Source organism: Populus euphratica, unplaced genomic scaffold (assembly GCF_000495115.2).
Source record: "Populus euphratica unplaced genomic scaffold, PopEup_1.0 scaffold103.1, whole genome shotgun sequence".
NCBI lineage: Eukaryota > Viridiplantae > Streptophyta > Magnoliopsida > Malpighiales > Salicaceae > Populus > Populus euphratica.
Window position 1 is genome coordinate 789,831 of NW_011499891.1, and position 12,992 is coordinate 802,822.

At 32.9% G+C, this 12,992-nt stretch overlaps 2 protein-coding genes across 2 annotated transcripts; one reads left to right on the forward strand and one right to left on the reverse strand.

Moving 5' to 3' along the window:
- The first annotated feature begins 220 nt into the window (after positions 1–220).
- GME (GDP-D-mannose 3',5'-epimerase) lies at positions 221–3,446 on the forward strand. Its single transcript, XM_011034109.1, has 7 exons — positions 221–423; positions 1,421–1,828; positions 1,908–2,001; positions 2,101–2,230; positions 2,340–2,472; positions 2,639–2,846; positions 2,944–3,446. Exons 2-7 carry the CDS (start codon positions 1,422–1,424, stop codon positions 3,097–3,099), a joined length of 1,128 nt encoding a protein of 375 aa, XP_011032411.1. The 5' UTR covers positions 221–423; position 1,421; the 3' UTR covers positions 3,100–3,446.
- A 3,473-nt stretch (positions 3,447–6,919) lies between these two features.
- Positions 6,920–10,495, reverse strand: LOC105131236 (calcium-binding EF hand family protein). The gene is made up of 4 exons (XM_011034110.1): positions 10,099–10,495; positions 9,790–9,984; positions 8,328–8,509; positions 6,920–7,469 (listed from the first exon to the last, which is right to left on the reverse strand). The coding sequence occupies exons 1-4, from the start codon at positions 10,394–10,396 to the stop codon at positions 7,161–7,163; spliced, it is 984 nt and encodes a 327-aa protein (XP_011032412.1). The 5' UTR covers positions 10,397–10,495; the 3' UTR covers positions 6,920–7,160.
- Positions 10,496–12,992: the final 2,497 nt, after the last annotated feature.

Here is a 12,992-nt window from a genome sequence, read left to right on the forward strand (position 1 = left end):
CTAACCCTACCTTATAGTGGAGTAGATAAAGGGGCAAAAATTATTGGTTTCTCTCTCTAAATCTTGAAAAATGTTATACTCTCTCTCTCAATCATGAAAGTAGATAAATTAGGGAATTTTTAAACGTGTGGTTTTTTTTTAAAGAATATATCAAATAATATTTTTTTTATTTTTAATATTAATACATAAAAAAAATTAAAATATTTTGAAAACATGAATAGATTGCAGGAGTACACGGGAAAATGAATGGCCTTGTTTGTGTCCGGTCTCTCTTGCCTATGTTGGCTCTATAAATAACACAACAGCCATGCCTCCTTAATCATACTTCATACCCTTCCATTCTCTCTCAACCAAACCAATTTCTTTCTTCCCACATTATCTTAACTAGCAAAGCGACGAAGCCTCAAATTTCCAAGAACTCAGGTAAGAAAATCTCTTTGTTGCTCTGTTTTCTCACTCAAAATGCCTTTTTTTTTGTGTGACTCAGATGCTTGTTTTTTCAATTTCTCGTGTTTGTTCTTGGGTGTTAGAGTTGGAATTTGAAGTGGGTTTCTTTTACCATTACTGAATCTTCTGGTTCATGTCCTGTTATGAATTAAGTTATTGGGTTTTTTGTGTGCTGAAGTCCAATTCTTTGTTCAGATTTGTGACATGGGTAGTTGATTTTTCCTTTGTTTTTAGCTAATTCTGAAAATAGCTGCTTGTGCCTGTATTCTCCTTAATTATGGTCATATAATTTTTAGTGGGACTCTTAATTTACCGTAGTCTGTTTTCACTTCCTTTGTAGCGTTGATTTTTTCCAATGAAATGAGGTCACTGGTCAGTTTATTATTTCTCTTGTGCCTTTTCTTCTGCACTCTACTATAAGTCATATTGTGGATAGTCTGATATTGTTTAGTCAAGTAAAACACATGACCATTTTGAAGGATTTTTTTTACTTGACCTGTAAGTTTCAAGTTTTTTCCTCCCTTGAGTAAATTATTTTTACTTGGTTAATTTTGATGCTTAATCCTTAAGTATGATTCCTTGTTAATGGGATTAGAATTGGTTGGCTGGGATTCCCTTTTGTCTTTTAGGGGATAGGTTTTAGCATTAAGCCTCTTCATTATTTATATCTTCACTTGGTTAATTATACAAATTTCGACAATATTAATGAGATCTGGGCTTACTTAAATGTTAAATGTTAAATTTTTGTAATTTTGGTGTAGCTTTTTACATTTGCGAATGTGTCGGTTAGCACTTCCAATTTGTTTTTCTTTTCCTTTTCTTTTTAGGAATGGCTTTACTATGAATTAAGTTATCGTTTTGTGTTTTTATGTAATTGTTTCTTTAGGTTTTCCAGTAACGAAGCATTTAAAGTAATTCTAGTAATCATTGTTGACTTTTTTCTGTCTCCTTTTGATGATTTGATCAAATTCAGAATGGGGACTACTGATGGAAGCTATGGTGCTTACACCTATGAGGCCCTCGAGAGGGAGCCTTATTGGCCATCTGAAAAACTCAGAATTTCCATCACTGGGGCAGGGGGTTTTATTGCCTCCCACATTGCTCGCCGTTTGAAGGCTGAGGGTCATTACATTATTGCTTCTGACTGGAAGAAGAATGAGCACATGACAGAAGACATGTTTTGTCATGAATTCCATCTTGTTGATTTGAGAGTCATGGATAATTGCTTGAAGGTTACAAAAGATGTAGACCATGTTTTCAACCTTGCTGCTGATATGGGCGGGATGGGCTTCATTCAGTCCAACCACTCTGTCATTATGTATAACAACACAATGATCAGCTTCAACATGCTTGAAGCCTCCAGGATCAACGGGGTTAAGAGGTTAGTTGTTGTTTATAGGGTAAAACACTCCCTGTTCAATATGGCATTTTCAGAAAGTCTGATGTTCTGCTTTCTGCAGGTTGTTTTATGCCTCTAGTGCTTGTATTTACCCTGAATTTAAGCAGCTGGAGACTAATGTGAGCCTGAAGGAATCTGATGCCTGGCCTGCAGAGGTTGCTTGCTCTTTGTGCTAGAGGAATGCAATTTAATTGTTCTTGACCTGTAAATAATTGGAATGACTAATGAATATACTTTCTCAACACGTGTTTTAGCCTCAAGATGCTTATGGATTGGAGAAACTTGCAACGGAAGAGTTGTGCAAGCATTACACCAAAGACTTTGGAATTGAATGCCGTATTGGAAGATTCCATAACATTTACGGTCCTTTTGGAACATGGAAAGGTTGGTTCTTAACAACTGCAATCACTTGCAATATGGTGGGATTGCTTGCTTTGTACTAATTTTGCTGCCTTTTGGATTAATCTAACTCGTCTTTTTATGTCTACCATAGGTGGCAGGGAGAAGGCACCCGCTGCTTTCTGCAGAAAGGCTATCACTTCCATTGATAAATTCGAGATGTGGGGAGATGGACTTCAAACCCGATCTTTTACATTCATTGATGAGTGCGTGGAAGGTGTGCTTAGGTAAGCCCTTTATGTTTTTTTCTATCATGTATAATCAAAGCCCTCACTCGTGTCCCTATGATACTTGAGTTTGTACTGATATTGATCGCAATTCTTTTCATATCCCATGGGGTCTGCTAGTTTTATTCTTTTATGACTCATCCTGAATATGCTCTCTGTCTTTCAGATTGACAAAGTCAGACTTCCGTGAGCCAGTGAACATTGGAAGTGATGAGATGGTTAGCATGAATGAGATGGCTGAGATTGTTCTCAGCTTTGAGAACAAGAATCTCCCCATTCATCACATTCCTGGCCCAGAAGGTGTGCGTGGGCGTAACTCCGACAACACACTAATCAAAGAGAAGCTTGGTTGGGCTCCTACAATGAGGCTGAAGGTATCTGTCAATCAAGATATGATTTTGGCTTGCGCATCCTATGTTTACCCCTTCCTTCACCACTAAGGACTCTGATATGCTAATCGTTGTGTTGCAGGATGGGCTGAGAATTACTTACTTTTGGATTAAGGAACAGATTGAGAAAGAGAAATCCAAAGGAATTGACCTGTCTATTTATGGTTCATCGAAAGTGGTGGGAACTCAAGCACCTGTTCAATTGGGCTCGCTCCGCGCTGCCGATGGTAAAGAATGAAATAGTTGAAGCTATGGATGCTTTGCAGTTATCCTTCAGAAACCCAACTTTTCTCATTACGATATGGCAATGATATGGTGGTGGGAAATTAGCTATGGTTCTGGAGTTGCAAGGCAATAATCCGCATTGTTTTTAGGTTGAAGCACTATTCTAGTTTTCGGGTGTGTACCATGTTGGTATTTCCGAGGGAAGCTTTTATACCCTCATTTTATCAATCTGGCTTTTCTAGCAACCTGCTACTCTGATATTATGTTGCAGGCATAATAGCCTCGGACCTTGCCTTTTTTCCTACTATAATTATTTACCTTTGCGCTGTAATGAATAATAAATATATTTTTCTTCATCCATGCATCTTGTAATTTCTTAGTTTAAGCTGGCGCTCTTTAACATGCCTTCTACGCAGTCATCTGGGTATAAATAACCTTTCTCGTTCTTTTTTCATCCCTTTTTTTTTAACATGGAACTTGAAAGTGCTGCATGTGCTTAAAAACGGCATGCTGCTGCAGAGATGGAATGGTTGTCCGCTTGCTGACTAATTGGATCCTTGGACCTATCATCTTCTTGTTTGTATAGGATCTTTTGGATTGGCGGATCACATATCCCTGCAAGACTTGGCAATTTTCGCACTTGAAAACTGCCACCCTCGATGAATTGCTTTCTCCCGATGGATGTTCCTTGTTCAGATTCCAGTGCACAACATTCCATGTAATCCTTTTCATAATGTCTCCCTTTTGATGATGCATGGTAGATGGTAGTGAGCTTACATGGTAAAGTTATCTGGCATAGGTTTAATTGACTTGGCTAGTTTAAGATTGGTGGTGTCTTAAATGGAAAATTGTTGTGGATGTGACCCTGCTCTCTGTCATTGTCCTTGAATAAATATTTAGGGTATCCTCAGGAATGAAATTTGGTGCCTCCAGTTTCACTGACCGATTCTAATTGTTTTTTTTTAGTTAAAATAATATGATTTGAAAAGTTTGGTGATATAAAATCATGGTAAACTTTGAAAATTTTGGTGATATAAAATCATGCTTTTACCCGAGTCTAAAATATGATATTTATTAAATATTATTATTTTTAAACATGATATTTATTTCTAACTGTGGTAAGATAATTATCATACTTTACAATTAAATATTATTATTTTTAAACATGATAAATAAAACATGATATTTATTTCTAAATGTGGTAAGATAATTATCATACTTTAGACCAATTATATTTAAATATGCTACACTTTTAAAGTATGAGAACTACCAATCAATCAGTTGAATAAATATAGTTGTATAATTAGTTGATTGTTTTTATAAATAATTAAAAGTTATTATTCACATAATCACAAATAATTTTAAATAATTAAATATAGGTTTGTCCTAACTAGATTAAAATTTATTTTAGAGAGATCACCTGCATAATCTAACAAATATATTTATAAATTAATGAAATTAATTTAGGTTCAAGATAATGTCTAGTCATGTCAAACTAAAATAATAATTATTTTGATCCAATCATAATTTTTTATTTTAATGTTGAATCGTACTTAAATTTTTATAAAAATTTTTAAATATAATTATTTTTAAAATAGTTATGGAATCATGACTTTGACCATTTCAAAAATCTTGTTTTAAGAATCTAATTTTAATAATTTTGTAATTTTTTTTTATAAACTAATTTTACATTTAACTAGATATGGCATCAATTAAAATTTTATTATGTTATCAATCATGATATCCAAAAAAGCATGCTATTTCATCACAAACTTTTTATTGATGGGTGTCATTTCACTATTTATTTGCATTTTACACGCTAATAGCTCCATTTGTCGCATTCAAGATGGTGGAAGGTACCGACCAGGCGGTGGGATTGGATGGTGGGTGGTTCACAATTCGCAGCGAGGATAGTATCTGACGTGGTTGATTCAGAAGGGCTGTGGAACATGGATCAAGAGAAACAAAGGGAACCCATCCTGCAACGTGGGAGCACAAGACTCCCAAAAGCACATGCTTTTTGGTTCTGTCATTATCCATATCATATAATTAATGTCTGAGAATGACACCATTCTGCAATTTGCTTGAATCAATCCACCGCGTGGATGATGCCCTTCCCCGAAAAACGCCTTTTTGGAATGATAAGCACTTTATGCCATGGCGAGGAGCTTATCTTGAGCTTGCCAGAAGAAGGCCTTATCTCCCAATTCCCATTTCCAGTGATAAGCAGTCATGCTCAACCCCAATTCCCATTTCCAGTGATAAGCAGTCAACCTAAACTTTGTTACTGGTAAATGGTAATCCATTCCATGTAAGTGGGGCAGTCAGCTAATTGTACAGAACAAAATCTCGAAAGCTGCAGGAGGCGAGCAAATGAATGCGTAGAGTTTGGTTAGGATTGTTTTTTAAAATATTTTTTATATAAAAAAATATATTAATTTAAAATAAAAAATTTAAATTTTTTTAAAAATATTTTTAAAAAATAGGCTCAAACACCCACTAAGTCCTCATTCAAATATTTTTCATAAACCCACGTCACATGATCTTGAGGATTTTTTTTTTTTAAATTAGCAGTAACCTAAAATAAAATTTGATGGAATAATACCATTTAAAAAAACCTAGTGCCGTAACACAAGTTTTACTTCATCGTATTTTATAATCACAACATTTATTAAATATTGCTAATCTCAAGTGTAACAAGAAAATTGTAAGATTTCAGGGCAGGAACAATTAAACATGTTTCATCTTAAAAATATTTAAATTTCTTTTCTAGATCGAAGAATATAGACAGACACAACCATTATCTCTCTAAAAGTTGACATCCACAGCCCTTTTCTCTTTAAGAAAATCAACCAATCACTTATTTTTTTCCCCTCGGACATAAAAAACACGAACTTATGTTAGTCTTCAAGCATGCTAGGACTCTTTCCTCTTCAAAATCCGCTGCTTCTACCTCTGTCGCCCAATACTTTCTAGTCCTACCAGCAAAGCGAAGGTGTTACATTGTTAGTAAATATATAGGTTTCATATTTAATTCATGTTTGATTTAGTTGAAATGAAATTATTGTTTAAAGTTTAAGTTTAATTTAAAGTTTGTTAAATTAATTATAAATTAACTATAAATACCATCAATTATAATTGATTTGATATTTGATATAGTTACATGAAAATAGCATCAGTTGATTAGGAATTAATTATTTCAATGAAATGTCTTCCTGTGTAAATGAAATTTCTTACTCTCTATGATTAAATGTAAGATTAACTAGTTAAATAACTACTGAAATAATAAATCTCATAAGAATTTATATTTTTTAGATTTAGATGCAGAGGAATTTTATTGTTGGATGTTCATAGAATGGCTGGAAATGACTCTGGAAATTTAATTGATATTGTGAATCAAAAAATGTAATATTTAAATTGATATTGTGAATCAAAAATGTAATATTTAATAGATGTTATATTTCACAAACAGTACATCAATTAAATATTACAGTTTTAGAGCGGGACATCTCAAATTAAATTATCTCACCGAAACTTTTTACTTTAATTCACAAAATCTTTTTATTTTCTATGTTAATTGCCAAGTACATCTGAAGGCTCGGGCCACCAAGCACATCAATCAGAAGCTGTGACAACATTGCATCTACTGAGTAACTATTATTGCTAATACGACTAGAGGAAGCATTCTTGGAGACCAGAAGCACCTGATAACAGGCAACATCACACATTGGACGTGCATATGATCTAAAACCATGGAAACCATCAAACCATAAAGCTCAACAAAAGCCAAAGCCATCTGTAAGCGGTGTACACTGAGAAAATGCAAGGTTATCTTTTGTGTGCAAAAAGGGTTTGGATCTATTCAACCACTAAAAGACCACAAGGGTAGTGCGATCACATCAAAGTATTGTATAGATATACTAGCACCAAGATAGAGAACTGGTGTTACAATGTGTGTATGATATTCATGTAGACTGTAAAACATAATCGACATACATGGATAGTAAAATGCAGGATGGTGAAAATATGATACTGGTCAAAAGATTTGAAATGCGATGCCAAACTGACACTCTCTCAACCATCAAGATCACAGTAGACAGGATTGGCCTCGAGCTGCTCGGCAAATTTCTCCAGAATTTCCCTCACAAGTTTCCTAAATTCATCCTCCTCAATAGAAGCATCCCTTCCACTGTCTATGTCAGTAAATACAGAATCAAAAAGTAGAATCACTGCTTCATTGGCTTCAGATGGTGGCAAGCCCAGTTCTTTTCCATTTTTCTCCAGGAAATCCCTGATTATCTCTGTACTCTTTTGGTCATTCTTGTGTTTTCCCTGCAATGCCTTTGCTATGGCATCATTCAATTTCTTCTCATCGGCCAAAACCTGCAAGGGTTTGTGAGAGATTATACAATTTCCACAATGGTAAAGTCCACTAACCATCCAGTTATTTCTACGTAATGCTTGTGCCATAAGCCCCTCACCAATAAATCCAGGCTCAGTCCATAATGCGCCAACAAAGCAATTGCCATCAAACTACATCTACCAAGTTCAATAATTAAAAATACAAGCTTGATATTTCACTTGAAAGAGTGCTGCATTGTCATATATAGCTATTAACTTAAGTTGCGATTTCCATATCTGCATGCCCTTTTCAGATATAGCTATTAACTTCAGTTGCGATTTCCATATCTGCATGCCTTTGTAATCAGTTTTCTAACAGCACTCATGACCACCTGATTCAACTGGTGATTCTCAGAACCAGTAAACTGAGGCAGGCTTTTCAAACTTCACTTGATCTTGTAAAAACTGAACTGGCAGTATATTCAATGGTCTAACTGACTGAACCATATTGGGGTTTGAAAATGTTGTCCTATTGTGATCAGGTGAAAGAAACCTAATTACCAGGTCTTTAAATGACCTCAAAAATATGTACAGACATCCTGGGATCTCCAAAATCAGACATTACTAGCACGCTTGTAAAACCACACCAAATAAAATTAGTCTGCAAAGTATCTACACACTTCTTTTCCTCCCATTGTAATGACATATTTCTACATCTTTAGATAAGGGTTAATCCATGAGGAAAAACAGAAATAGAATTTCATATGAGATCAAGCAATTTTAGAAATCTAGTGAGTAAAATGTTCATTAATTTCCCACAGAGAAACATCAATAAACAGGTATGCTTATAAATGCCAACATTTGGAATAACTTACTGATAAGATACCAATAATGACCCACCTTTCTTATCTCAGAACCATTAACTATCTTGATTTTATGGATGACAGCAACATGCTTTTTAGCCAAAGCATCTGCAAGTTCCTGTATAATAGGCTGAAGTAACTCGGCAAATTGTGATTGGCCCAATTCCCCTTCCTCCTCTACTCCATGCTTCTTTAAAATGTCATTCAGCAAAGGGAATTCTGCTCAACCAGAACATATATCCATCAACTTTCATGCAGTAAAGAAAAATTGAATAGAAATAACAAAATTCTCAATCAATAAAATTAAATTACTTTTGAATTCTTAAGGAAAAAACTACTAGAGCATACTTTGGCTGTTCTAAATCTCAGAAAATGAGAAGGCAATAAAGACCAACATAAGGACAATTTCACAAATAACAGTGATGGCTTATTGAAGAAATTTGGCTGATTTCCATATCACACCATCAAAAGCACAAAACTAGTCCACCACAGAAACTTATCATGTTTCAGTTATTTATCCAAAATGAAAATGTTTTTTGCATTACTTCAAGTAACAATCTGAGTGATCTTTCCAATTTTTCCAATGACAAAAACTGCTCAAAATCCAATGACTGCACAAATCCTAAGATCAAGTAGGTTAATCTTTTGTGTTACCAATCAAAAAGTACTAAGGCGGAAATACTCCATCCTCGTATCACCACTCTATCAGAATCAGCTCAAAATGGTTATCCACAGTATGCATCAACCCTTCTTTTATTGAAAAAGAAAAACTCAAGGTTGCAATGATCAAACACAAAAATTTAACCAGTCCATGGTAGGTCAACAACTCATGAATTTGTCAACTAGTTTCTTCCATCAAACAAAATGTTGCCACTTGACATGAGGTAATAGGGCAATTGGTTTTGAACTTGCCAGTTGAGCAGAAAAGGGAACTGGTGAACTAAACGAAACAGACAAGAAACATCATCATAGGAGGAAAACACAAAGCTCAGGGAGGTTCGAAAAATAGACATTCAAAACTATTGTGTCAATAGAGCATGGCCAAACCAGAAAGCAACCAAATCATAAGGTGCCCTCAAATAGTTGCAAAATTTACCAAATTCAGATTTACGTTGCAGTTGACAAAAAGCATTGAAAATTAAACTAGCGGATTAGTGGTGACAGCACAGGGTTCCATGGCATACAACAGTAAAGTTCATTCCAAGTAAAGGGCATTTCCAGCTAAATGCAACCCACAACACCATTGACCTGGATGTGTTGCAATTTGTGATCCAAGAAAGCACACGAAACCAATTATTTGTTAATGTAGCTTAACACACACTCCTCATATTGCTAACACAACTTAATAACACCATCCAAATAGTTATAATATCATGGAACTATCTTAACCCAAAAGTTTAAGCTGGTGGGTGAGGCTCTTGGAATAGTTTTTATATTACTCTCTACTAATAATCATAAACAGATGCATGCACAAATAACCTAAGAAAGAGGAAGGAAACCTTCAAGAGGAGGGACACCCATTTCAACTCCCATATGAACAACTGCATTTCTTATCTCACTCTTGCCAATCTTCCCTTTATCTTCTGTATCCAAATCAGTGAATAAATTCTCTGCTATCATAGCAAAATCATCTTCATCCTCCAAAAACATCCGCAATGCATTCCCATCCAAAATCGACACCACTAATGGATTATCTAGCCCAACACAACACAGCGTAAACAAAATTACAAATAAGCATAAAATTAGAAAAATAATTAGGAAAAAAAAAACACATCTGTACTTGACTGGTTGCCAAGATCAATACTGACCTTTGAGCTCATCAGCGATGGCAGAGAGGTAGTCGCTGAGCTTCCTTGAAGCTTGTTCTCGACTGAGTTCTGTACGTTGGAAACTGGTGTCATCGTCAACGCCGTCGATGTTCATGCGACGGAGAGCGGAAGACTTGAGGTGTGGAGGCAATGAGATGCCTAAGAGCGACTGAGAGACTTCAGATTCTGCAAAATCGAGGACCTGAGCTCCGGTTAGAGTGAGGGTGTCTTCTGGTAGAGACACGTGGAGCGATCTTAGAGTGTTTCCGTCTAGTACCGTTATGCCTCCATCAGACATTGTGGAGAGAGAAGGGAGGGTTTGGAGAGGACTGTCAGAGGTTTGAGATAGGAAGTAGAAACTGAACAGGTCTGGTCTTTGGAGAGGACTGTCAGGGTTTGGGGAGGATTTAGTCCGGAAATTATTGTTGTTTTTAAAATGATTTTTATTTAAAAATATATTAAAATTATTTTTAAAATTAATATATTAAAATAATTTAAAATTACATAAAAAATATTAATTTAAAATAATAAAAAATTAGAATTTTTTAAAAATATTTTTTAAATGTTAAAACAAACGTAAAAGTTCCAGTTGGTGATTTGTCACGCTGTTCTTTTGCACTTAGATTTTAATATAATTTCTAAATGACATTCGTTCTTTGGGTGATCAATTTAATTAATCAATTAATGCCCCTATTGAAAGAGAAAGACATAAAAAAAATTTATTACCATGAAATTTTTATTTATAGGGAAAAAATATATTTTTTAGGATCTTAAAAGAAAATTTCAATATTTTCATGTAATTTTGAGTTATTTGTATCTATTAGGGTTTGTGAAATCAATAATTTTCTTTGATGGAATACTTTTTTTTGTGTGTTCAAAGTTAAGGGTATGAATATAGATTAAATCTTCTCTTTCATCTATTATAAAAAATTAAAAACAAAGAGTACATTTATTTAATAATCAGATCAATTTAATAGAGTTACTTTTATAAATAAATACAGACATATATATATATATATATATATGTATTAGTGGATGGTTATAGAGAATCAATGGATAATACATAAAGGAAAATTAAGAGTGTAAAGATATCATAATAAATGATTATAAAGAAGGGGTAGGCGATGTACTAATTGGGAAGAAAATAATAGCCAACACTTAATTTTAAATACAAGATCTTATATCTAAACAATAAAATCTTAACCATTAAATTATATCTAATCATTTAGATAAAGTGATTTTAAAAAATTAGTAATTATATAAAATCCAAATCTAAAATTTAATCATTATAATTCTTTTAATTTGATTAATTATATCTAGTTATTATTATTATTTTTATTTTTTTCTAGTGTGTTCTAATCCTATCAAAGTTTCGACAAATATAAGACTCCAATATGAAACTTCATTTTCTTTGTTTGCGCAACAATAACACTAAACTATATATATATATTAGAATTCATTGTTGTTTATCTATTTAAAAGAAATGATTGAAACAGTGAGAAAAAGATTCATTGGTTTTTCTTGTTTGGGAATGTAAATGTTGTTATTTTTTAAATAAATTTTTATAATAAAATATATATTAATATTTTTTTTATTTTTTAAAAATTATTTTTGATATTAGTATATCAAAATAATTTGAAAATACTAAAAACATATTAATTTGAGATTAATAAAAAAATAAAAAAATTAAATTTTTTTAAAATATTTTTAAAATATAGAAACAAATAGTATGAAACTATCAATAACTAAAAAATAAAAACTAAATTAAAAAAATAAAGAAGTTTTGTGGTTGATTTGGAAAACTGCAAGGGAGATGCAAACACCGTAAAAGAAGGAAGAAGAAAAACAAATGGCCAGCAGCGCCACATCAGAGACCTTCTCCGTGCGTGCACTGTTTCTTCATGGAGGAAACAACGGAGTTCATGTGTCAGTGTATTCTTTTTTAATACTTCCTATTTATTAAAATACTAAAATGATGCCACCACAGCTCCTTAATTGCTAAAAAATAAACCAGCTATGTAAAGTCTACAATACCCTCTGACCAAAGGGTTAGGGCAGCCTTGTCTTTTTACCACCCCTATTTTTTCCAAGTTATTTTCTTGTGCACTAATTATATAAAACCATAAAACTTTCATAAGATTAATGATGTAAATTTATTAACCAGTAAATAATCCAGTTATAAAAATTTAGAATTAAGATATAATTTTAATTTCAGTTGTTATGATTATGGCAACTAAAAGTTTACATTATAATTAATTTCAAAACTTATAAAATTAGTGGATGTATATACAAACTAATCTAAATATTTATATTAATAAAAAAATAATATAAATTTATTGTGTTTTAGAATATCTAATATTTTTCATGTTTTAATTAATTTAAAAATATTAAAAAAATATCATTGCAAAGACAAATTAGTTCACCAACTAACTAATTTTTTTTAAAAAGTAAGAAGACAAGAACATTGTTTTTGTATATATTACAATGACATAATATATTTATGCACAATTAATTAATCTCACGTATAAAATTATTATGAACTTTGATTTTAACAGTGAAAAAGATAAAAATAAAAAACTATATTTTTATTCTATAATTATATTAAATTTATTAATTTGATTTTTAAAAATTTTATTTTAATATATATAAATGTTCAAGTCAATTTACATATACCATAATTAATTCCACAGTCCATTAAACACCCTGCGCCAAAACCTTCGATGCTTCTAGAATATTTCTTGATGGATGATTACGGGGGCAAATCGAGTCCGGGTGATGATGGTAATTAAGCTAGAGATGGATGGGCAAATAGGGCCAGCGGTTGTGTTTGGCGGGGACACCTCATGATACAACGCGTAAAGACTAAAGACCTTTAAAAGCTGTTCAATTTTCTC